Source organism: Gracilinanus agilis, chromosome 4 (genome assembly GCF_016433145.1).
Source record: "Gracilinanus agilis isolate LMUSP501 chromosome 4, AgileGrace, whole genome shotgun sequence".
Lineage (NCBI taxonomy): Eukaryota > Metazoa > Chordata > Mammalia > Didelphimorphia > Didelphidae > Gracilinanus > Gracilinanus agilis.
The window spans coordinates 221,888,747-221,915,445 of NC_058133.1; the positions used below are offsets into that span (position 1 = coordinate 221,888,747).

General features: G+C 35.7%; 1 protein-coding gene across 1 annotated transcript; it reads right to left on the minus strand.

Annotated features, from left to right (window-relative positions):
• On the minus strand, positions 1 to 26,699 carry APOH (apolipoprotein H). The gene is made up of 8 exons (XM_044673950.1): positions 26,634 to 26,699; positions 12,861 to 13,037; positions 12,031 to 12,127; positions 8,753 to 8,829; positions 6,530 to 6,718; positions 3,635 to 3,814; positions 888 to 1,085; positions 1 to 129 (listed from the first exon to the last, which is right to left on the minus strand). The coding sequence occupies exons 1-8, from the start codon at positions 26,695 to 26,697 to the stop codon at positions 74 to 76; spliced, it is 1,038 nt and encodes a 345-aa protein (XP_044529885.1). The 5' UTR covers positions 26,698 to 26,699; the 3' UTR covers positions 1 to 73.

A 26,699-nucleotide genomic window follows, 5' to 3' on the forward strand; every position in this document is an offset into this window, starting at 1 on the left:
TATTTTTTCCTCTCCAACTTTTATTTTAAGAGATACAAATATTTCATACTGAATTCTGAGTTTGTGAACAACATTAGCATGGCTCTTTGTCTGATGCATCTGTTTTCCAGAAAGCCCAAGAACTGTGTTCTGTTGAAAAAAAAGAAAAGATGGTTACTCTAAGTGAGATGTGCAGTTCTTAAGAGAGCTTCCTAACAAGATCAAACTAAATACATGTATCCATAAACAGAATTTATATATATATATATATATATATACATATATATATGTGGGTGTGTGTATATTTACATCACATGAGATGATTTTTGATCCTTGAATGAAGCTACTTTGTTTGAAATTTAAGTTGAGAGAAAAAATGCAGCAAAGGGATCTATAGATTCAGGATAAGAAATAAGAGAATCTAGATAACTTTGAGAGCTCAAGCATACATACACATGTACACATATATGTCCACTGGATTAGTGTAACTAAGGAATGAGGGATGGTATTATTCACTATGAAATGTGACAAGCAATTGTTGTTTAGCCACTTTTCAGTTATTTCTGACTCTTCACAATTCCATTTGGGGTTTTCTTGGCAAGTATACTGAAGTGTTTTCCTTCTCTAGCTCATTTGACAGATGAGAAAATTAAGGCCAAAAATAGGATTTAAAAAATTGCTAATAAGTATTTGAGGCTAGATTTGAGGCTAGATTTGAACTTGGGAAGATAAGTCTTCCTGACTGTAGACTCCAGCACTTTATCCACTGTGTCACTTAGCTATCCCATAAAGGCCATGTAACAGAGAAATGATAATGTTATCACTAGCTCACTAGAGCCAAAGACAAAAGGAAATTAACACTGAGTAATCTGTGATTTCTTCCTTAAAGTTTAAGCTTTTAAACTCACCTTTGAAGCAACTGGGAATTTCCAGATTCCCATCTAAGCACTGTGCATCCTCAGTATAACTGCATTTCTTTTCTTTATTTTTACAGAAGAAACTAATAATTTCACCATGCAGAATTCCATTCTTAAGTTTGTCTTGGATATTCACTTTCTCTCCTTTGTATAACACAGTAGCTTTTTTAACAGGAATTTTACAAGATGCTGGAAGAAAGATTTGTGAATATTTAATCAAATTAAAGAATGCTTGGTGAAAATTTCCCTTGGGGAGGGTGCAGATTATGGGTTGTCCATGGAGAAAGTATTAAATGAAATGTAACCAATAATTCACATTGTGAAATTCTTGTTATTTTCTGCTAATCAATTCAGGCTCTAGGAAGGCACTGTGCTAAGTGCTAGAGATACAAAAATTAAAAACATAGTGCCTGCCATCAAATAGTTTACATTCTAGTATTAAATAACAATAACACAAGTTAGACTATGTTTAGTATATAATAAAGTGCTCAAATGAATCTGTAGTCTCTCATTTTGAAAGATCCTTCCTTTCATTTAGATCATTACTCACAAATGCCTGCTTATTCTTGGCTAATCTTGTCCATTTCCTCCTATAAGTTCACCATAAAATGTTAACCTAAAGTAATAGAGATCCTTTTTCATTTCTCTTGACACATGTTGAAGGTAACAGTAGAGCACGCTGAATGATTTTGTGATCTTTTGTTGTCACCATATGACCAGCTCATCTTCTCTTCCTATCCTGTATTTCCTATTGTTTTGTTTAGTTAAAATACAAGACTGATACAATTCATCTCCCCCCAGCAGTATATTTATTTTTATTTTTTATTATTTTCTAATTTTTTAAAAATTTACTTAATTGATTAATTTAGAATATTTTTCCATGGTTACATGAGTCATGTTCTTTTCCTCCTCTCCTCCCTACCCACTCCTGTAGCCATCAAACAATTCTATTGAGTTTTACATGATTCATTGATTGAGACCTATTTCCTTATTATTAATATTTGCAATAGAGTGATCGTTTAGAGTCTACATCCTCAATCATATCCCCATCAACCCATGTAATCAAGCAGTTGTTTTTATTCTGTGTTTCTACTCCCACAGTTCTTTCTCTAGGTGTGGATAATGTTCTTTCTCCTAAGTCCCTCAGAATTGTCCTGGATCATTGCATTTCTGCTAGTAGAGAAGTCCATTATGTTTGATTGTGCCACAGTGTATCAGTCTCTGTGTACAATATTCTCATTGTTCTGCTCCTTTTACACCTGGCAGTATATTTATTAACTGGTCATGTGGCAAAAATTTCACATTCAGAGCATCAAATAATTAAATTTTATGATCTAAAAAGCATGTGATTTTTAGTACCCTCTAATTGCCCTGTCATTCTGCCACTGTTACATGCAGATGAGAAAGAGGGGCAGAGAAAACAAAGGGCCATTTTGTATTTTTGTTTCATAGGTTATGATTGCTGGAAAAAATTAATCCAACAGCAAGTAGCTATCCTCTTGCTGATATACCTTTCCATAGGTAGTAGGCTTAGTTTTTTGCCAGAGTCATACCTAAAGCCTTTTTTTAGCATGGAAGGATCTCCCAACCTTAGCTGGAACCATACATTCTAACACTCATCATATATATATATAAAACTAAAGATGAACCTATTGAAAAAGTTATGCAACCATTGGGAGAGGCTTTTCCCAACTATCAGTTTACTACCAGTACTTCCAGAATGGTCAAGGATCTCGAGTTCATGCTATATGTAGATCAATGAAAGGAAATGAGGATGGTCAACATGGAAGAAAGATTTATGGGGGATAGGATAACTGTATTCAAGTATTTTAAGTCACATAGGAAAAGATTTGGAAATATCGATCCCAAGAAAGAAATCAGAAAATCCACTTTCTTCTTTTTATTAAAGATACAGGGACTAGGGTACAAAACACGTTGGACACAGTTCCCATGGCTGCTGGTTTTGTATAGCTATTATTCTTTGTTACAAGGGAAGGGTCACTAAAGGAAGAGAAAGTGAATGGAAGATATAAATATTTAAATATCTGGAAATGACTGTAATATAAAAACAAAAGGTATCAATAAAACAAAACAAAAATAATAGTCTTGCTCTGCTTTGCCTAAGAACAAAGATCTAGGAACAAGATATAGGAATTAAAAAGGAGGTAAATTTGGGTTTCATATAAGGAAAAACTTCCTCTAAGCAAAAGTTAGATAACCAACGGCCAGGCAGCTTGTAAAAAGATTTCTTTTTCTTTTTAAACCCTTAATTTCTGACTTAGAATCAATGTTATGTTTTGATTCCAACATAGAATTGTGGTAAGAGCTAGGCAATGAGGGTTAAGTGATTTGCCTGGGGTCACACCAGGACCTTCCCTGTCTAGTCCCAGCTCTTCATCCACTGAGTTACCTGGTTGCCCCAAAAGGTATGTGTTTTTTTTCATTTATGGGTTGAAGTAGTTGAACTCTGAAGTTCCTCCCAACTGAGTTTTTATGACTCTATATATATGCCAAGTCTAATTCCAAGCAAATTTCCTCCATATGAAGTCACCATGTGAAATACAGATACTATTGCATAGAACAGTAATCCATTAGTAGCCATTGCATGACTATATCATTGCCTACCTCTTACCACTCTTCTACATTAGAACAAATACACAGTATTGATTCTAAGATGAAAGATAAGGGTTGTTTCTTTTTCTAAAAGAATTTCCATGATGCAGACTCTATTTCCATACCTTTACATGTTGGTGATGCAGACCAGGTTCCAAATTTTCCACATTCTACTTCTTCTGGTCCATCTAGGGTATATGTCTCATGGCAGCCATAAGTGGTTTTGTCTTTATAATAAAGTGCATGACTTGCAGGATAATTTACAAATCCATTATCTGGTCTTGTTGGAAATGGACATTTTACTTCTGAAAATATATATGTAGAAATGTTTGTTAAAGAAAAAGAGACACTAATGCAATTATTGTTTATAATGGATGATCAGTATTAAGAGTTTCAAATTTTAATTTTTTACCATAGATAGCCATATGCCAGCAAATGTTTAACAAATAGCTCTCTGAGGGAAAAAATTAAACATGGCATACTTTTAAGGTTAATCTGCATTATTAACATTTTCCATCACTTTTTTGTGGCTAGTCAAGTGATAGAATGACTAATTAAGTCCTAACACAGCATTTACTGACTTCTGAGGTGGGAATGCTAGAAATTTAACAATTGACTCTCATGAGCCAATATGAGTTAACTCCAGCACATTCCTGTCTATACTATGACCCTGTGCATTCCTCTGTGTACCTTTGCCCATTGAAGAGCAAAAATAATTTATTTTCTGTCCTCTTTAACTGTCTCTAGTGATTTTATTTTAAAAACATTTTAAAATCTGTGATAATTATTGACCATCTGCCAAACCAGTTGAACTTTGAGATAATTACAAGGCATTTGTTACAAATTATATATAGCTGCTAGCAGTCTTTATGGCACTTTTTTCCAAAAGAAAAAAATCACATCCTGCCTCTCTTGAATAGGAAAATAAAAATAAAAAAGATCTATTCATATATTCCAACCCTTCCCACAACATCATTATTTAGTTTAGAAATAATAGAACAAATTCTTGTTGGTGTTCTCATTCTTTATGAGTCCTACAGTTAAGTATGTAATAAAGTAACCCTTTGATACCCTAATTCCATCAATTTAGTACCCTAGTTCCATCAGCCTTTAACAATAACTCACAAATATTTACTTAATGAGTTTCACTCACTGACTTTATTGGTCTTGGTCCTTATAAACACAAGACCCTTACACCTACAGCTATTTCTGCTCCGGAGTCATCGGATGGATTTTTCACAATAAATATTTCAGAAGAATTTAACTTTTCTTAGAAATAAAAGCATATATTTCAAAGTACCACCAAGGCTTCACTCCACTTCAGGCAAACAAAGGAATGGAAATATACTAGATAGATCTCTTTATTATGCATAAACAATCCACTTCCATAATTATTTTAGAAACGCTGATATTCACTTACCTAACTGGAATTACTTTTTGTTCTACCTTTTTCTACACTTCACCTCTCTTCTACTTCTTCTTAATCTTAATTGAGACCTCTGATCCCTCCATTCCTCGGTATTTTCTGGGGTCATTATGCCCACTCTGATTTCACTTTCCTTTTGCTCCAACTATAAAATAATAATTAGCCATTTCAACTCTACATTGCTTTCTCCTCTAGAATTCTTTGGTTCCTTGCCTTGTTTCTGTTTTTTTCTTGCCAAATTTCAGTCATGAATTATTCTCATCTTATGTTTCCTCTACTCTTATTCAGGACCAGTTTCCTGTATTGACTGGGAAATTCATATTACCTAATATCAACTGGGCTGCAACCTAAAAGGATTATTTTTAATCCTTTTATTATTCCCTAATTGATTGATTCCCTAGTTCACACCCCACTATAGCTATTACCAACCTTATTTTCCTTCCCCAAACCTCTTGTCTTCTTCCCCAACCCTCTCAGTTGATCTGAGAAAATTGAGATTTTTTTATGAGCTCCATATTCCATTCTTATATCAAAGCTCCTTGGCATGATTTTGCACTTTTTCTCCTTTTCTTCAGTCTCTGACAAAGAGGTAGCCATTCTCTTTTCCAAGACAAATGTCTTTCCATATGTACTTGATCCCATTTTTTCCCTCCTTCTCTACATATTTCATTCTCAGTCACTATCCTTCCACTCCTTGAGTCTTCACCCTTTCCCTATTAACTGATTCTTTCACTACTGCCTTCAGTCATGCACAAATATCCCTTATTCATATAAATAAAACAAAATAAAAACCCTTCAAAAGACTATAACCTATATATAACCCTATAACCACTCATCTATACTACATCACTCATCCCTTCCTCAGTAAATCTGTTGTTATACTCACTGCCTACATTTTCTTTCCTTTTACTCACTTCTCACCCCTTTGCAAACTGGTTTCCATACTCATTGCTCAACTGAACCTGCTTATTCCCCTTAATTGTCAATAGGGATGGTCTCTTCTTAATCTTCATCCTTCACTGCCTATCTACTACATTGGACACCCTCTCTTTAAATACCCTTCTTCCTAAACACTCTCTCCTTTCTGGGTTTTTCTAGCTGCTTTCTTCTAGTTTGCTTTCTACCCAACTGATCAATTCTAACAAATTTTACTATCATCTCTATGCAAATGATTTCCAGATCTATATATCTAACCTCAGTCTCTCTCCTCAGCCTCAGTCCTTTACTATCAATTGCCCATTGAACATTGCAAAATGAATGAATGAAGACATCTTATACTCCATGTGTCCTAAGCAGAATTTATTATTTCCCCTCTTAAAGTCCCTACCCCACTAACCTTCCCTATTTCTGTTGAAGGCTTTGCCGTCTTTCTAGGAATTCAAGTTCATAACTTTCAATTATCCTGGCTTCCCCAGGCTTCCTCAGTACACATATCTAATTGATTGCCAAATCGTGCTTATGGCTGCCTTCATAAATACTTCTTGCAATTGACCCAGGTATGTGATGGTAAATATTTAGCAACTAGTTCTCTCAAAATGTAAGACACAGATTCCTGACCACTAAAATAATTATTTTGACTTATTGCTGCACTTACTTTTGCATTCTGGTAGTTCAGTCCAATTTCCATTTTCTGTACATCTAATTGTGTCATTACCAAACATTGCATAATGGGGCAAACAGTCAAAGCTTGCTGTGTCTTGATAGAAGGAGATGTTTTCAGCTGAAGACCCTTGCAGTTTTAGTTTGGCAAAATTAGGTATGGATGGTGGAGGACAAGTTATAGCTAAAGAAAAGAAAATATGACAATTTCTAAATGACTAATTGAATCTTAAAACCTTGATCCCCTCAAAAAAGCAAAGAGAAATAAAGTGAAAAGAAAAGTAAATCACATTAATGTTGAGAAAAAAGTTTCCAATTGTAAGCTAAAATTATTCTTTAAAAGTAATATAAAATTGTAGGACTCAATTTAAAGTATATTTAAATATCCAAACTAGGTTAAATAGTGGGTCTTCCAACATCAATGTCCAGTGAATTATAACACCTGGATCCCATGGTGTAGTTAGGAGCCAGGAATGGTGGCACATGCATGTAATCCCTGCTAGTAGAGAGACTGAGGCTGGTGAATTGCTTGAGCTTGGGATTTCTGAACTTCAGTTTGCAAAAGCCAATTGGATGCCCATTCTAATTCCAGCACCAATATAGATAGTCCCCAGAAACATAAAAGGGAAAGCTACCATGCAGCCTAAAGAGGGGCAAGTCAATCCAAGTTGGAAACAGAACATGTTAAAGTTTTCATGTAACAGTGAGCTTGGACCCATAAGTGGCTACTGAATTCCCAGGCATGGTAAGATAGGGCAGCCCAGTTTTCAAAATAATAATAATAGTAATAATAATAATAATAATAATAATTACCATGTGGCAGCTAGGTGGCACAATGGATAGAGTGCTGGATCCTCAACCAGATTATGTCCATTAACTGTGGATGTCCCCCAAGGCTCTGTCCTGAGCCATCTTTTCTTTATCCCATATACTATTTCATTTTGTGATTTCATCAACCCCCATGGATTCAGTTATCATCCCTATGCTGATGATCCCCAAATAATCTCCCTGCTGATCTCTGTTCTCACATTTCCAACTGTCTGTTAGACACCTCCAATTGAATGCCCTATAGATAACTTAAACTCAATAAGTCCTGAACTGAATTTATTATCTTTCTTCCAAACTGTCCTAATCCCCCCATTTTGCCTTTTTCTGTATCTTCAGTATTTAGCATAGTTCTTGGTACATAGCAGGCAAATTCAGTGGGCAATGTTCTTTTTTTAAAAAAAACTTTACATGGTATCTTAGAAGCAATACTGAGGCCATATTTGAACCTAGGACCTCCTATCTCTAGACCTGACTCAGTCCATTGAGCCACCTAGATTCCCCTTATCAATCATTTTTTAAAAGTGATTAATCAAACTCTAATTGATCTGTTGTGTTTGTGTGGGATTTAGGATATCATTTATTGTTGTTGTTTTTAAATAGTATGCTCCTGGCATTTGATGTAGCTCTCCACTTCCCTTAGTTGAGATAAATCTCATCTAACATGTAATAATAATAATTACTAGCTGGTAAGGTTCACTTTACATGCGTTATTCACTTTCACATAGTAGCCTTGTGAATTAGGTGCTATTATTATCTTCCTTTTACACATGAGGACTTTTAAACTCAAAGAACTTAAATGTCTTGCCCAGGTCACCCAATAAGTAGAACTGAAGTCTTCCTGATCACGTCTAGCATTGTATTCACTACACTAAATAAATACTCCATATCTGAAGAATAATTGTCATTTTGCCAGACAATTTGTATGCTTTACAGATGAGCATATTAGATTTATATAAACCCACAATTTAGGGTCTTAAAAATGTTTCCTCCTATTCTGTGCCCTGAAACAGTATTCTATCTGCGATTGCTCTGTTACAACATTTCCTGGAGAGAAGTATGAATACTAAATCCCTAATCCCTGATGCAGGCAAGACCCAGTATGGAATGGGAATGGGTATAATCCTGGATGCTCCCCAGAGTGCTCCTAATTATATAATGTCAACCCCCAAGGGCACAATGGCAATTGTAAAAAGCACTGTAGAAATACTGGAAGTATCAGTCCTAACAACCACCAGTTCTAATAAAGGGATTCTCTATTCCAAATTAGGTAAAAATTCCAGCTGTACAGAAATTATTTTTCCATTTGTAGTTCCAAAGGCATCCCTTTGTTATGCTCTTGTGAGTCAGGAAAGGAGAATTCAAGGGAATTTTCCCAATGATAGTTGCTTACGAGAGCAGATGGGTAGGGAATGACTCCATCTTCCTTCTTCTGTGCACTTAACAGAAGCAGACCCATTGAGATGAAATCTGAAAAGGGGGCATTAAGGAATTAGATAATGTATTCATAACATATCATAAATGTCTTTCAGAGCCACTGAAAGGGAAAATGTACCATTTCCAAATGAGCAATTTGCTTGTCCTACAGTAAGAGTCTCAGCATCTCAGCAAGAGAATGAATTGTCATAAGAAATGGGAAATGGAGGAAGCACAAAGCTCATGCTATAGACAAGTCACTAAAGAAGATGATGATGATCTCTGATGGAATAACCATCCATAATTTCCCCTTTATAATCACTAGCATTGGTCACTGCTTCTTTTATGCATCAGAAAATGCAAATGATGGGCAGTATTGTCAACTCAATAGTCAGAATGACCTACCTCTGAAACATATTGGTTATGCCTAAATGAGCAAGTCACTTAATCTCTCAATGCTCCATCTCTAAAACTTTAAGTGACAAAGGTGCTGATCTAAATTAGTGGAGGGAGTTCCCATACAAAGCAAAGGGGAAAAAAGAAGCACTTATTAAGCTTTAGCCTTCTTTGTGCCAGTTACTCTCTTAAGTGCTTTATAAATATTTTCTCATTGAATCCTCATAACAACTCTGGGAAGTAAGTGCTATTGTCATTTTCATGTTACATAAGATGAAACTGAGGCAAATAGGTTAAGTGACTTGCCCAGGGTCATATAGAAGGTAAGTGTCCAAGGTTGGATTTGATCTATTGGCTCTACACCCAATGTTCTGTCCAATGTATCACCTAGTCCTTTATTGATGAAATTACAAATCTGGACACCCCAGAAAGGAAAAAAATATTATGATAGCTCCCTTCTTCCCAGAAGCAAGGGCAAGAATCAAACCTAGCATCTTTGCTACTCATTTTCTGGGAGAGAAACTAACAGTATATAAAAGAAAAGGTATTTTTGACTGAAAGTTTGCTATTAATATTTTTTCCTGGCATTAGAACTTTCTTTGGGTTGGTCAGTTGTCAACAGGCCTGAATTTATTGAATGGTGTCACTAAAAAGTCTTTGATCAGTTAAAGAACCGTTTGCTTCTGACTAGCAGTGTTCCTTCACCTCTATTTCGAATCAAAGATCTACTGTAAATATTTATTCTTAAGGACTGTTGTCAGTGTTATCATAGTATCACTGCTTGAAAAGTAAAACATACAAGATTATAGGGTGATAGACTTAGAGATGAAGGATCTTGGAGATCATCTAGTGCAGTGATGGGCAAACTTTTTAAAGAAGGGGCCAAAGGAAAGAAAATGCTCATCTGTCAGTCTTTTTCTAAGGCAAATTTTTTGAAGTTTCATTGTATTGTATCCTACTCATTGTATTCGTGAGATTAGGAATAATGTTGTGCAGCTCATACTGATCTAGTGCATGCCTCTCCTTTGATAGCTAAGAAAATTGAAACAGCCTAAATAACTTGCTCCAGGGTCAGAAAGATACCCATCTATGACATGGCACTTTACTTGGGTTCTCAAAGATTATTGCCAGGAGTGTATAAATCTCTGGAAGGTCCTACCAAATGGGAAGGCCATAAATACACAGTAATCTAGGGTTTTATATTTGTTATCCAAAGACCAGCCTAACCAATTTTGGGGAAGCTTGTAAGTAGTATTAGAGGGATTAATCAGTCATTTATCATTTATTAAGTGCCTACTATGTTCCAGGAACTATACTAAGTGCTGGAGACAAGAAGAAACAGTCTCTGCCCTCAAGGAGCTTACATTCTATTGTGGGATAAGACATGCATACAACTATGCACAAACAAGGTAAATTCTTAGAAAACTGTTACAACCTCAGAGGGAAGGCTTTAAGGGAAGGATTAAGAGGGACTGGAAAAGGCTTCCCTTAGATGATTGGGCTTTAGCTGAGATTAATTTTTCAGCTATAGGAATTCTCAAATACTAAATTATAGAGGGATCAGGATGTTTCTCAGGAGGGAGTACAATACCAACAAAATCTCAAATCCTTGACATAATTAACTATAATTAAATATAGGCATCAAATAAATGCCTTCTTACTGCTTATGTTTGACTATGTGAAAAATAAATAGGTTCTGTTCTTCCTCACTGATAAGAGCTTGCTGGAGTCATCTTGAAAAGACTCAGGGAATCCAATTGTTAAATTCTCAATGTCAGCATTTATGCCCCAGAAATCAGCAAATGCTACAAATTAACTAGGTCTTGATTTATTGTTTTTCTTAAATTGGCTAGCCAAAAAAAATGTGTGGAGAAAAGGAAAGGAAGAGAGCAAACATTTAGCACCTACTCTTTTCAAGGCATTGTGCTAAGTGACTTTTACATATATTATTATCTAATTTTATCTTCACAACAACAGTGAGGTGTTGTCATTACCCCCATTTGACAGCATTTAAGTGATTTGCTTAGGGCTATGCAACTAGTATCTATGATCAGATTTGAATTCAGCCTCAGATTTTAATAATGATAAACATAAACACATATATTTAAATAATAATGTGTTAATAATTCAGAAAATGTTAATAATGCAAATTATTATTAAAAAGGGATCACACATACTTTTTTTGAGATCTAGTTTATAAAAATTTATGAACACACTCCTCATTGCTCTCCCTTCAGACTTGCCATTTAGTTTCCCTATTCTATAAGCAAGGCAATCTTATTTGCCTCACATCTACAAGTCATCCCTAAAATTATTCTTGAACCTTATTATTAAGATTTCACTAAGAATTTAAATGAAATCCTTGTGTTGTTTCAGTATTTTAACTCTGCCTTTTCTAGAATGCAGTATATTAGAAATAAGAAAATTAAATCTAGTAATCACATCTTCTAGAAATCATAATCTTCTTACACTTATTCTGTTATTTAGTAGAGAAACTACTAGTTCAGCAAAGACTATTTAATCACTATTCTTACCTCTACAAGTAACACACCAAAAAGACAGAACAAGAAGCCCATAGGTGGAGAATGATTAATACAAAAATGAGATGAATCAGTAGAAATTTATTTTGTGACACTCATGCTTTCCCTCCTTGCTCTAGTTGAAGAATACAGAAACAAACCTTCTACTTAACTAATTTATTCCACAGAATTCAAATCCTGATGTTGCCACTTACCATCTCTGTGCCCTTGAGCAAAGTACTGTCTTGCACTCAGTTTCCTCATCTCTAAAAAATGGGAATCGGTCCAGATAACCCCTGAGGTCTCTTCCAATTCTAAATCTCTAGTTGAAAAGTCTTACCCTTTATTACAAGTAAAATTCACAGTATTAGGGTAGTCAAAGGTTGTATAGCGCACAACTCCATTTTCTAAAACTCCAGCAAAAGGGCATATTCTTGCTGTAATTTGAAAAATAGCAAAAATTAATATACTTTCATAGAATTTTCCATTTAAAAATCTAAAACATATGTATTTTTATAAAATAAATTCAGTAGATTGTCAAAAGGGCACATATCCAAAATTACCAGATCACAGAACAATTTCTATTGTGACTTTTGAGTACTTAGTTATAGACCTAGATTGCCAGAGATGGTCTGGATAAATATATCTGACAACACACATCATCAAAAATACTGGACTTACTTGATTGTATTATCTGTAGTGCATAGACAACTTAAGGAATTTATTTTAAGCTACTGGATAATAGTAGGGATGAACAACAGTTTAAAAGTTGCAAACTTGTTTCAAATACATCTACTCTCATTTCAATGCAAAAGTACAATGGCATAGTATTGCCTCAATAACTTCCTGCTTTGCACCCATTTGGCATTTAGTTGAATTTAAGGTACCATTTTTTCATTTTTTATCCATGTTTTCCCCTTCCTTGAAGCTTTGTAATGAAATCTTATCTTGTATTGTCACAATATCTCCAGGTTAATGATCTCTCCTGTTTCCAAATAAGCCTTATTTTTTTTTCTCCCAAAATGTTTTTAGTTCTTCTTCACTGTCAATCCTTTAACTTTTACAGTATTGGCTGGGTCTGAATATTCCCACAGAAGCCATAATGGGTCCCAAAGATCCCCCCCACATTCCTGGTGAGGAAAGATGATATAACCTAAAGAGTTGACTTACGTTGACATTTCAGGGTGTTGATGGGCCACATTCCTGTGAGAGGGCATATAAATCTTCTTATCCCACCTCGCGACACATAACCAGGCTTGCAAGAATACAAAATTTGTTCCCCTGGCTCATAGCTCAATTTTAATGGAACAACTGTAGAAAATGGTAACTCCTGTGGCTTCGGACAAGCTGAAACAAAGCAAGAACTTTCAGTAGAACCTCTACATTTACTCTTTAAAAGCAAAATATGGGAATAGGAGGAATTAGAAAAGTATGGAAAGGGCTACAAATTGATGCATGGTGGAAGTAAGTGGAAGTAGAAGTGGAAGGAGGAAGTAAGATCCAAGAAAATAATATATGAAACTAAGAAATGAGAAACTCAAAATGAAATTAAAACCCAAGTAATTGCAATGAACAATCTTGACCTTGCAGAAGAGATGAGAAACACAGCTCCATTCTTTTGGTAAAAAGGACTCTGGAAGAAATGTGTGCTGGAAGCAATGAAGAAATTAATGATTATTAAAGTAATATGAAAAGACTTAGAAGTATTGATGCAGAATGAAGCAAGTAGAACCAAGAGAACAATTTTTATATTAACATCAATATTACAAAATGAACCCATGTAAGGATGCTTATAAACTAAAGAATAAAATGAACAGAACTAGAATAATTTATACGATGGTATAAAGACAAACAACTTTGAAAACTGTAAGAAGTATGATCAGTACAATGATCATACGTGATTCCAGAGGACTGTTGAAGAAACATACCATACCCATTATAAAGAAGTGAGGAACTTAGCCTACAGAATGAGATATGCATATTTTTGTGTGCAACCATTAAATGAATTTGTTTTGCTTGACTAAGCATATCTGTTACAAGAAATTTATTTTTCTCTTTTCCCCAATTGGGTAGGAAGTAGGAGGAAGAGAAAAACAGATTTCTGTTCTTTTTTTAAGAGAGGGAAGATACTATAGATTTTGTTACTATAAGTTTTGAATGCACTTTCAGATGAGGTCATTGTATTTTTTGCGTTACAAGAGACTTTATAAAGTGAGAGTAATATGTTAGTATTTGTAATGTAAAAAATTAAAGACAGCAAAATAATAAAACAAAAAAGGAAATAGAATATTGCACTCATTGCCAAGTTTGATCACTTTATTAAATTATTGTTTCTTGTTGTTGTTTTTAACTATCTTTCTTTGTTACAAGGGTATGGTTAATAAAGAAACATGATTTATCCAGAAATGAATGTAATATAAAAACACATTTGTCAGACTTCTGGTTAAGATGGTGGCAGAGAAAGGAGCAGCTGCTTGATCTCTCCTAACCGAAGCATACAGGACTCCTCAAGGGGACATAAAAATTAATCCAGATGAACGAAGGAACCCGACAACAGGGCGCAGCATTGAAGGTATGCAGAATCAGGGCATTTCCACACTATAAAGGGATGAAACAGCTCTCACTAAAACGCGCGAGAAAGAAGCCCCTCCCCCCCCCCACACACACACACCACGCACAGTGCCAAGGCCAACGCACAAGAGTGAAAGCAGAATTGGGACAACCAGTAAATCACTTGCAGCTCCAGGGCTTGTACCTAAGAGCTGCAAGACGTAGGACCCCAAGTGACTAAAGAACCCGCACAGACTTTCCCGAGCTTCTGCGTGGGTGAAGGCAGTGCCCTAGGTGCGGACAAAGATCTCGAGCTCACAGACTTTCCCGAGCTTCTGCGCGGGTGAAGGCAGTGCCCTAGGCGAGGACAAAGATCCCGAGCGCAGGCTTGGACCTCAAGTGGGGACCCGATGCAGACAGGAGCACGGCTGTGGAAGCAGCCCCTGAGACTGCTGAAGGAGCCTCGGGCAGAGGGGCAGACCAGGGTCTACCAGGAGGCTTGACCCCAAGGACAAGGAGACTGGAGCCCTTGGGAGCTTAGAAAGCGCAGGCAGACCCGTAGTGTGAAGACAAAGCTGAAAAGGGGCGGTGCTAACAATGGCAAGCCGAGAACCCCAGAAGAAAAAGATTATCAAGAAAAACTCTGGAACACTCAACAACTTTTATACAGAGAAAATCCAGACAACAGAGGAGGACAAACAAGTATCCCAACCTTCCCCAAAAAATGAAAACTGGTCACAAGCTATTGAAGAGTTCAAAAATGAGATGTTGAGGAAGATGGAAGAGATCTGGCAAGAAAATAACAGTTTAAAAGGCAGAATTTCACAATTGTAAAGTGAGGCAAGTCAACTGAAGACCAGAAATGACCAGATTGAAAAGGAAAACCAGTCCCTAAAGGCTAAAATTGAGCAATTAGAAGCCAATGATCTCTCAAGACAACAAGAAAAAATAAAACAAAGTCAAAAGACTGATAAAATAGAACGAAACATGAAATATCTCAATGAGAAAGTGACAGACCAAGAAAACTGGTCTAGAAGAGACAATTTGAGAATCATTGGTCTTCCAGGAAAAGCAGAAATTAATAGAAACTTGGACTCCACACTTAAAGAAATTATACAGCAAAATTGCGCTGAAGTCCTACAACAAGAGGGCAATATAGACATTGAAAGGATCCATGGATCACCCTCTACACTGGACCCAGAAAAGTCAACACCCAGGAATATAATAGCCAAATTCAAGAGCTTTCAAGTAAAAGAAAAAAATCTTACAAGAAGCCAGAAAGAGACAATTCAAATATCAAGGAGCACCAATCAGGATCACACAGGATCTGGCAGCCTCCACGCTAAAGACCACAAGGCTTGGAATATGATATTCAGAAAGGCAAGAGAGCTGGGCCTTCAGCCACGGTTCAACTTCCCATCAAAACTAACTATATGCTTCCAGGGGAAAGTATGGGCCTTCAACAAAATTGAAGATTTCCAAGTTTTTGCACAAAAGAGACCAGGACTAAATGGAAAGTTTGATATCCAACCACAAAAATCAAGAGAAACATGAAAAGGTAAATAGGAAACAGAGGGGAAAGAAAGGAAACTCATAATTTTTTAAATTTGCCGCTTTAAGGGCTTAAATAAGATCTAATTATCTATATTACTATGTAGAGAAATGTTATGTATAATTCTCTGTAGTGAACTCTATTCACTATTATAATATTCACTATTATAGCAACCAGAAGAATAATTCATAGGGAGAGGACAGGATACTAAATGGTCTAAGATGACAGGGGGGGGGGGTGGGAAAGAGGATGGGGAATAGTAGGGGACACCAAGAGAAATCTGAGTAAATAAGGATAATAGGATATTCTATTACACACAAAGAGGGCATGGTAAGGGGAGGGGATAAATACTATTATAAGAAGGAGAGGAAGAGAGCATTAAGAGGTAATAATCAAACGTTACTCTCAGTGTAATTAACCCTGAGAGGGAAGAGTAGCTTTATTATCCATTGGGATAAAAAACTCTATCTAACCCTACTGAGAAAGTCAGAAGGGATAAACCAAAGGGAGCAGGGGAGTGGGGAGGTCAAAAAAGGGAGGGGAGAAGAAGGAGCAGGGAATTCATTAGGCCTTTAAAAACAAAAAGAGGGGAATAACAAGGGAGGGGGCAGAAAGGGAAGTCAATCAAGGGAGGGGATAAGGGATAGTCTCTCAAAGTAAACCACTGGTTTAAAAAAAAGAAAATAGTGTAAGAAGAAGGGGTGGGTCTAGGGGAGGATAAAAACATGTCAGTGAATGCACAACTGATAATTATAACTCTGAATGTGAATGGGATGAATTCCCTCATAAAACGGAAGCAAATAGCAGAGTGGATCAGAAACCAAAATCCTACCTTATGTTATCTACAAGAAACACATATGAGGCGGGTAGACATACACAAGTTTAATGTTAAGGGCTTAAGCAAAATCTTTTGGGCATCAAATGAGAAAAGAAGGCAGGAGTGGCTATTATGATTTCTGACAAAGCCAAAGTAAAAAAAGATATGATTAAAAAAGACACAGAAGGCCATTACATCCTGATTAAAGGCAGTATAAGCAATGAGGAAATAACACTGCTCAATATATATCCACCAAGTGGTATAGCATCCAAATTCATAAAGGAGAAACTGGCAGAGCTCAAGAAGGAAATAGATAGGAAAACCATAATAGTGGGAGATCTAAATATTCCTCTTTCAGATCTAGATAAATCAAACCAAAAAATAAATATGAAAGAGGTAAGAGAGGTGAATGAAGTCCTAGAAAAATTAGATGTAATTGATATGTGGAGAAAAATAAATAGGGACAAAATGAATACACCTTCTTTTCAGCTGCACATGGTACATTCACAAAGATTGACCATGTAATAGGGCATAGAATCATTGCAAACAAATGCAAAAGAGCAGAAATAATAAATGTAAACTTCTCAGATGATAATGCAATAAAAATAATAATTAGTAAGGGCCCCTGGACAGGAAAGTCAAAAACCAATTGGAAATTAAACAATATGATTCTCCAAAACCAATTTGTCAAAGAAGAAATCATAGAAACAATCAACAATTTCATTGAAGAGAATGACAATGATGAGACATCCTACCAAACTCTATGGGATGCAGCCAAGGTAGTACTCAGGGGGAAATTTATATCCTTGAGTGCATATATTAACAAATTAAGGAGGACAGAGATCAATGAATTGGGCATGCAACTCAAAAAATTAGAAAGCGAGCAAATTAAAAATCCCCAGATGAAAACTAAATTAGAAATAATAAAAACCAAGGGAGAAATTAATAAAATCAAAAGTAAAAGAACTATTGAATTAATAAATAAGACTAGAAGCTGGTACTTTGAAAAAACAGATAAAATAGACAAAGTACTGGTCAATCTAATAAAAAAAAGGAAAGAAGAAAACCAAATTGATAGTATCAAAGATGAAAAGGGAGACCTCACCTCTAATGAAGGGGAAATTAAGGCAATCATTAAAAACTATTTCGCCCAATTATATGGCAATTAATATAACAATTTAGGAGATATGGATGAATATTTACAAAAATATAAACTGCCTAGATTAACAGCAGAAGAAATAGAATACCTAAATAATCCCATATCAGAAAAAGAAATTGAACAAGCCATCAAAGAACTCCCTAAGAAAAAATCACCAGGACCTGATGGATTCACAAGTGAATTCTATCAGACATTCAAAGAGCAACTGATCCCAATACTATACAAATTATTTGATATGATAAGAAAAGAAGGAGTCCTACCAAATTCCTTTTATGACACAAATATGGTACTGATTCCAAAGCCAGGGAGATCAAAAACAGAGAAAGAAAACTACAGACCAATCTCCCTAATGAACATAGATGCAAAAATCTTAAATAGAATAGTAGAAAAGAGACTCCAGCAAGTAATTAAGAAGATCATCCACCATGATCAGGTGGGATTTATACCAAGAATGCAAGGATGGTTCAACATTAGGAAAACCATCCACATTATTGTGACCATATCAACAGTCTAACAAACAAAAATCACATGATTATCTCAATAGATGCTGAAAAAGCCTTTGACAAAATACAGCACCCATTCCTATTGAAAACACTGAAAAGCATAGGAATAGAAGGACCTTTCCTAAAAATAATAAACAGTGAATATCTAAAACCATCAACAAGAATTATATGCAATGGGGATAAATTAGAAGCCTTCCCAATAAGATCAGGAGTGAAACAAGGATGCCCATTATCACCTCTATTATTCAACATAGTACTAGAAACACTAGCAGTTGCAATTAGAGAAGAAAAAGAAATTGAAAGTATCAAAATAGGCAAGGAGGAGACTAAGCTATCACTCTTTGCAGATGATATGCTGGTCTACTTCAAAAATCCTAGAGAATCAACTAAGAAGCTGGTAGAAATAATCAACAACTTTAGCAAAGTTGCAGGATACAAAATAAATGCACATAAATCATCAGCATTTCTATACATTTCCAACACATCAGAGCAGCAAGAGGTAGAAAGAGAAACACCATTTAAAATCACCCTAGACAATAAAAAATACTTAGGAATCTATCTACCAAAACAAACACAGCAATTATAGAAAAACAACTACAAAACACTTTCCAAACAAGTAAAACTGGATCTAAACAATTGGAAAGCCAATGATTGCTCATGGGTAGAACGAGCTAACATAATAAAAATGAACATTCTACCCAAATTAATTACCTATTTCGTGCCATACCTATCAAAATACCAAAAAACTTCTTTACTGAATTAGGAAAAAGTATAACAAAGTTCATTTGGAATAACAAAAGATCAAGAATATCAAGGGAAATAATGAAAACAAATATGAAGGAAGGGGGCCTAGCAGTACCAGATATTAATCTATACTATAAAGCAGCAGTCATCAAAACAACACTGGCTAAGAGATAGAAGGGAGGATCAATGGAATAGACTTGGGGTTAATGACATCAGCAAGACAGTGTACAATAAACCCAAAGATCCCAAGTTTTGGGACATGAATCCACTATTTGACAAAAACTGCTGGGAAATTTGGAAAACAATATGGGAGAGATTAGGTCTAGATCAACATCTCACACCCTACACCAAGATAAATTCAGAATGGGTGAATGACCTGAATATAAAGAGGGAAACTATAAATAAGTTAAGTGAACACAAAATAGTATACCTGTCAGATCTCTGGGAAAGGAAAGATTTTAAAACCAAGCAAGAGTTAGAGAAAATTACAAAATGTAAATTAAATGGTTTTGATTATATTAAGCTAAAAAGCTATTGTACAAACAAAAACAATGTAGTCAAAATCAGAAGGGAAACAACAAATTGGGAAAAAATCTTTATAATGAAAAACTCTGACAGGGGTCTAATTACTCAAATATACAAGGAGTTAAACCAATTGTATAAAAAAAAAATCCAGCCATTCCCCAATTGATAAATGGGCAAGAGACATGAATAGGCAATTTTCAGGTAAAGAAATCAAAAGTATCAATAAGCACATGAGAAAGTGTTCTAAATCTCTAATAATTAGAGAAATGCAAATCAAAACAACTCTGAGGTATCACCTCATACCTAGCAGATTGGCTAAAATTAAAGAAGGAGAGAGTAATGAATGCTGGAGGGGATGTGGCAAAATTGGGACATTAATGCATTTCTGGTGGAGTTATGAAATGATACAACCATTCTGGCTGGCAATTTGGAACTATGCTCAAAGGGCTATAAAAGAATGCCTGCCCTTTGATCTAGCCATACCATTGTTGGGTTTGTACCCAAAAGAGATCATAGATAAACAGACTTGTACGAAAATATTTATAGCTGTGCCTTTTGTGGTGGCAAAGAACTGGAAAAGGAAGGTATGTCCTTCAATTGGGGAATGGCTGAACAAATTGTGGTATATGCTGGTGATGGAATACTATTTTGTTCAAAGGAATAATAAACTAGAGGAATTCCATGTGAACTGGAAAGACCTGCAGGAACTGATGCAGAGCGAATGGAGCAGAGCCAGAAGAACACCCTACACAGAGACTCATGTACTGTGTTAAAATCGAATGTAATGGACTTCTGTAACAGCTCTGAGGGATTTATGGTAAAGAACGCTACCCACATTCAGAGGAAGGACTGCAGGAGAGGAAACATATAAGAAAAACAAATGCTTGAACGCATGGGCTGAGGAGGACATGATTGGGGATGTAGACTTGAAACTACCACACCAATGCAACTATCCACAATTTGGAAATAGGTCTTGAACAAGGACACATGTTATAACCAGTGGAAATGTGCATCGGCCATGGTTGGGGGAAGAGCGGGGGGTGAAGGGGAAAGTAGGGGCATGAAACATGTAACCATTTTAAAAATGAATATTAATAAATGTTTAAAAAACACATTCATAATGCTTTAAAAAATGAAACAAAGTATACAAATATCAAGTCCCACTGTATTTCTGTTAGCTTTATTTTATTCAGTGCTCAGAATTAGAGAGGAAAAAAGAGAAGGGGTCTAGGTTTTTGTTTGCTTGCAACCAAATAAATGAAGTATGGAATGAATTCCTTACAAACAGTGTTTTTAGGGAGGAATGTTAAAAGTTCCCAGACTTTCATGCCCATTCTAAAAAATAAAACTAAAAAAAAACATATCCTTCAAACAATTTTTTACCCAAGGGCCCTTAATAGTATATTTATGTTGTAGTAAGGCTTAAATCAATATATTGTAAAACAAATTTCACAGTATAATATGGATTGGAAAGGAAAAAAATTTAATCCAGGAAAAATGTCTTAGGAAGCACTATACTGATTTATACACCAACACTATATGTACCAACTGATTTATGTACCAACCTTGGAATACGAAGAAAAAATAGTTTCTTCCCTCAAAAAACTTGTATTCTTCTAGAGGAGATAAATGGTTAGATAACCTTTTATATTAAAATCAACTGATCAATATTAATGCATATTAATGTAAATGGATCCTTAAAGTTACAGGGGACTATGTAAAAGTAATATAAGGTGGCTATAAGTAAGGAAACTTCTCTTTGTTGGGGTTTGTTAGCTAAAGTTAACTTCAGATACCTTCATCTCAGTTGACCAAGGTAATCTCTGAGAATATAAATTGAAAAATGGTTGTTATTCTGCATCGGTATATAGTTTCCTCACCAGGAGTTCCCTAGACCAATGAAATCACAGATCCAGACCACCCACACCACCACCTCCCTGCACCAAAAACCAGATATTTGACATTTAAATCTATGCTGTATTTTAAAATTGGGACCTATAATGATGTACAATGATGCTACCAGCTAACCTTAGCTAATAACAGAGAGCTAGGGACAGGCCCACATTGAAGTACTAGTTCAGAGCAAGAAAGGAAATTATTCATCTAGGAGCAAGAGTGATATAGAGAGGATGTTGGTGGCCTCTGTTCAGGGAGACTTGGTGGGAGCCAATGTCATATATAACTTCTCAGCTAGAAGTAGCAAAACAACAGTCATTTAGCCCCTGATGGTCAATTCTCCAGAAAACTGGGGAGAAAGGCAGAAAATTTAGTAAAATTTGTTTCAAGGAAATCATTGAATTTACTTTAGGATACCACTGCCAAAGAAGAGATAGAAAAAAAAATGAGAGAGAAGTGGTCTGTTGAAAATTGGAACATAGAGGCAGCTATATAAGGAAGTGAGGGACACATGAAAGCTTGAACCATAAATATCCTGGAACCAGCTCAAACCATTTAGAGAGAGGAGAACATTAAAATTTTCAGTGTGAGCATTTATATCTCATAAATTATCATTGCTACAAATTATGGCTTGATTTATTGTTTTATTGTCTAGGCTTAAGAAAATGTGGAGAAATGTTAATAATGCCAATAATGAGGCATGCATTTTCTCCCAGAGTCAATACTTAAATATTTATCTTCATATTCTTGCCTAAAACCCAGGGTGAGATAGCTGATGGAGATTCCTTTCTTGCTGAAACTTTTTAGAAGACATTCTCCCAGGCTATGACCAGGAGGAGGAGAGAGAAGGAAGGAAGATGATGAAGGAGAAAGAAAATGAAGAAGCATTTTTAACATCCTACTGTACACTGTGCTAAGTACATTACAAATATTATTTCATTTGATCCTCACAACAACCTTGAGAAGTAGGCGATATTGTTATCAACATTTTACATCTGAAGAAAGTGAGGAATACAAAGGTTAAGGAACTAAACCTAGGTTTAGACAGCTAGTAAGTATCTGAGACAAACTTGAATTGGGTCTTCCTGACTCTAGGTCCAGTCCACTGAGATATCTAGGTGCCTCCAGGTATTAAAATGAAGGTATGTTTAGAAGAAAGGGTTGTACTTGGAAAGGTCTTGCCCAAACATATCCTACAATTCAGAACTAAGTATGGATATGTAGGATTTAAATTAATAATCCAACTCTTCAAGAATTATATTTTATAGAGTTTATTAATAATCACTTGAAGTAGAAGGAATAAAAAGGAAATAGAAGTAAAAAAAACTAATTATTTAACAAATTTAAGACCACATGACTAAGTTCTCCTTGCCTGTTTAAAAAGCAAGTCCACCAATACTGGGACAGGAAGAGAAGAGAGCAAGAGGCAGGGCTACACCAAATTTATATCCTCCTTACAATCAGCATAGAAGGTGAGGAGAGTGGGGTGCTGGGAATTGTAGTTTTTAGGGTAACAGATTCCAATTACACAGATGGTAGAGTGGGAAGAACACCTTGACAAATAGATTCCAGAAGATCAAAACTCAGCAATCATGGCAAGCCAAATCCAGAGCAACTAGAATTCATATTCCCCAGTCAAAATCAGGCAGAAGGAAGTTAGATAAGAGTAAGCAAAATATAGTTATTAACATTTACAGAGTGGTACAAGATTTATAAAGAGCTTTCTCCATATCAATTCTGTGAGGTAGGAAGTAAAAGTATTATGAGGGGAGCAGATAGGTAGTTCAGTGGATAGAATGGTTGAAGGCTTGAAGTCAGAAGGACCTGGGTTCAAATTTGTCTTTAGATACTTCCTAGCTGTGTTATCCTAGGCAAGTCATTTAACCCCAATTGTCTAGCCCTTATCATTTTCCTATCTTGGAATTTACTCAATATTAACTTAGTATTAACTCTAGGACAAAAGTAATAGTTATTTTTAAAAGAGAAGAAAAGATTAAATTATAAAAATCTTTGTAGCTGATTGTCATAGGGTTATAGACTTAGATCTAGAAGGGGCCTTAAAGATAAAACCAACACCCTCGTTTTATAAATGAGGAAACTGGGAATCTTAGAGCTTAAATGGTTTCCCTAAAGTAACACAGGGGCAGAATTGGTTATCCAACTCAAAACTACTCAAAATCAAGATCCCCTATGGCACTACCCTTTCCAACTGTATTATAAACTTTCCTACTATATACATCATGAGCTTATTTTGAATCTTCCTTAAATTATCTACAGTAAGGATTCTATTATAAGGGAACAGAGGAAAAGATGAGGGGACCAAGGACATCCTTGTGGTCTTCCTATTAGGTATCTGGTGTTTAGGAAATCTTGGAAAGCAAAAAGGGGTGGTAGGAGCCAGAAATGTGCAAGTGGCACCACTGAACAGAAAGCCCTTTGCATCATACTCTTCCAAAAGTATCTTCATCCTACTATCACAAGAACCTGAAATATCCCAAGAACTCATTGCTTTAGTTTAAGGCAATGTTTCTAGAAGATTGCCTCATAAAAACACATTTATACTTTGAAAGGATCACATACTCCTTTATCAACTATAAGTACCTCTGCTTGACTTAGGTATTTGGAAAGGAGAGAAAAACTCTAAAAATCTGAAACAAACTTTGACAGGGAAGGAAGAAGAAAAAAAAAGGTTTGTGGTATATAATTGTTGAAAAGAGAGAGCAGACCACAGAAATGGGTGGCCATCAGGACCTCAGGAAAAGAATAAGGGCACTCGATACATTAAAGGGGAAAGTAAAAGAATAGAGGAAAAACTGAAAAATTTTCCTCTAATTACAGCTTTGTCAAGGGCTAGTCCTACTACTTTCTCTCCTCAGTCTCTCTAATACTTTTACAATAAAACCAATAGAAGATAATCTAAAACAGTTGAAAGAAAGTTGATTTGGGCATCAGAGTTATTGTCATTGTTTAGTCATTCAGTCATGTTTAACTCTACATGACCATATAGAACATTGTCCATGGGGTTTTCTTGGCAGAGATATTGAAGTGATTTGTCATTTCCTTCTCCAGTGTGTCCTCATTTTACAGATGAGAAACTGAGGCAAATAGCAGCTAAGTGACTTGTCTAGAGTCACATAACTAGTAAGTGTGTGAGGCTGGATTTGATCTCAGATCTTCCAGATTTGAGAGGCCCAGTGTTCTATCCCATGTACCACCTAGCTAGATATCAGAGGATCTGGCTTCAAATCTTGTCTTTGACACTTACCTTTGTGAACTTGAACAAATATCAGCCTCTAACTTTTCCTTATCTATAAAATGAGATGGTTTAAAATTATGATCCTATGAATTTTATAGAGAGTAGGTAAGAACATCTTTAATAACAGAGTCATCTTCCAAAAAGGTGAGGTAGAATTAATGTTGAAAAAGTAAATAAGATCCTATTACCAAAAGGAAGTCTTTATTGTAGAAGATAGCTTTGGAATATAATCACTAAAAAAATAATAATAACATGTTTATGGTTCTTTTAAAATTTGCAAAGCATTTTATAAATATGATCTCACTTTGTCTTCACAATAATCTTGGAATATTGTTATGTTGATAGATAACAGATATTTTGGAGAAGCAGATAATTATGCCAGGACCAGTAACCTTCAAGACACAGACACAGATTGACAGGCTTCAGTGAGAAGGGAGGGGGTAAGACACTCCTGACTCTCAAACCTCTCCCCCCAAGCAGTTGAGGTTTCAGTTGGAAAAATGGAGACTGACTGAGGTACTTCTGGTAAGTTTCTGTTGAGGCTGAACTTCAATGATGTTCCCTTTTCTTTAACTTATATTCCCCACAGGTCTGATAGAGGAATAAGTAGAAGCTAGTTATCTAAATGTTGAAGGACTGAGATAGATGATCTTCTTAAATCTGGCAGCTGACAGGATTCAAGCTAGATGACCAGTCTTGAGCAATGAGTATTCCCCAAATAATTCCCAGGCACAGATATTGTAGGTAAAGCTTATATTAAGAAGTAAAAGGAAAGGAAAAGGTGACCCTGATCTATTAGATTGAAGTTGCCCTTCCTCCCCACAGGAGGGGGTGAAGGGCACTTAACTACACTGGCTCTCTTGTTAATAGACAGTATATCTAATCACTAACTCACTAAATAATTGTTATATTGATATTGATAAGGACTAATCCTAATAAACAGGCTAACTTCTGAGTAAAAACCATGATGGCTTTGCCACAATGGCCACTCAAGTGAACCCCCCAAGTCAGGAGCAGTAAGCAGTGATCTGCTCACCTCAACCCCCACAAAGCAACTGCCTCAACCCTTCTCAACTGCCCCCTCACCCAAAGTTCTCCAGGGGGATCCCCTGGAATTCTGGGTGAGACTGTCCCTGTATGTTGCAGGGATTCCATGCAGCCATATCTACATAACAAATATAGGTGCTATTTTCACCTCATTTTATAGATGAGGAAACTAAGGAAGACAGAGGTTAAATGATTTGCCTAGCACCACACAGTTATTAAATGTCTGATGTTGGATTAGAATTCAGGTCTTCCTGATTTTAGATCTAGTCCTCTATCCATTGTGCAAACATAATCAAGGTAGGAAAGCAAATAAATGGTAAATTTAAATGATCATCATTCTTAGATTCTAGCATACCATGGTCTATGTAGCTATTTTCTTAGAAAAGACAAGTGTTCTAAAGGCTTTATGAGACATGTATTACCATATTCGAACAGTATATTAGGTCATTAACACGACAAATTTCACTAGAATAAATGTTTTTAATTATATAAATTTGCATATACTAATTTTCAAATTCTATTCCCAGCTGTATGTTATAAAAGTTTAATAATGCATGGTAATTCCATGACATGAATATTAGATTTATCCCTTAACACCAATATTGTAAAACAATATTGTAAAAAAATTATCTAATTTTCTTCAACCCTTATAAGTGTTAAATAGTTGATTTATTAATTATTTTGTAAATAAAAAATACTTATGGGGGCAGCTGGGTAGCTCAGTGGAGTAAGAGTCAGGCCTAGAGACAGGAGGTCCTAGGTTCAAACCCGGCCTCAGCCACTTCCCAACTGTGTAACCCTGGGCAAGTCACTTGACCCCCATTGCCCACCCTTACCAATCTTCCACCTATGAGACAATACATTGAAGTACAAGGGTTTAAAAAAAATACTTACTCCTTCCTTCAATCACACAATGGCAAAGAAAACTCACCAACAGAACTAACACAGGAGAAAACATGA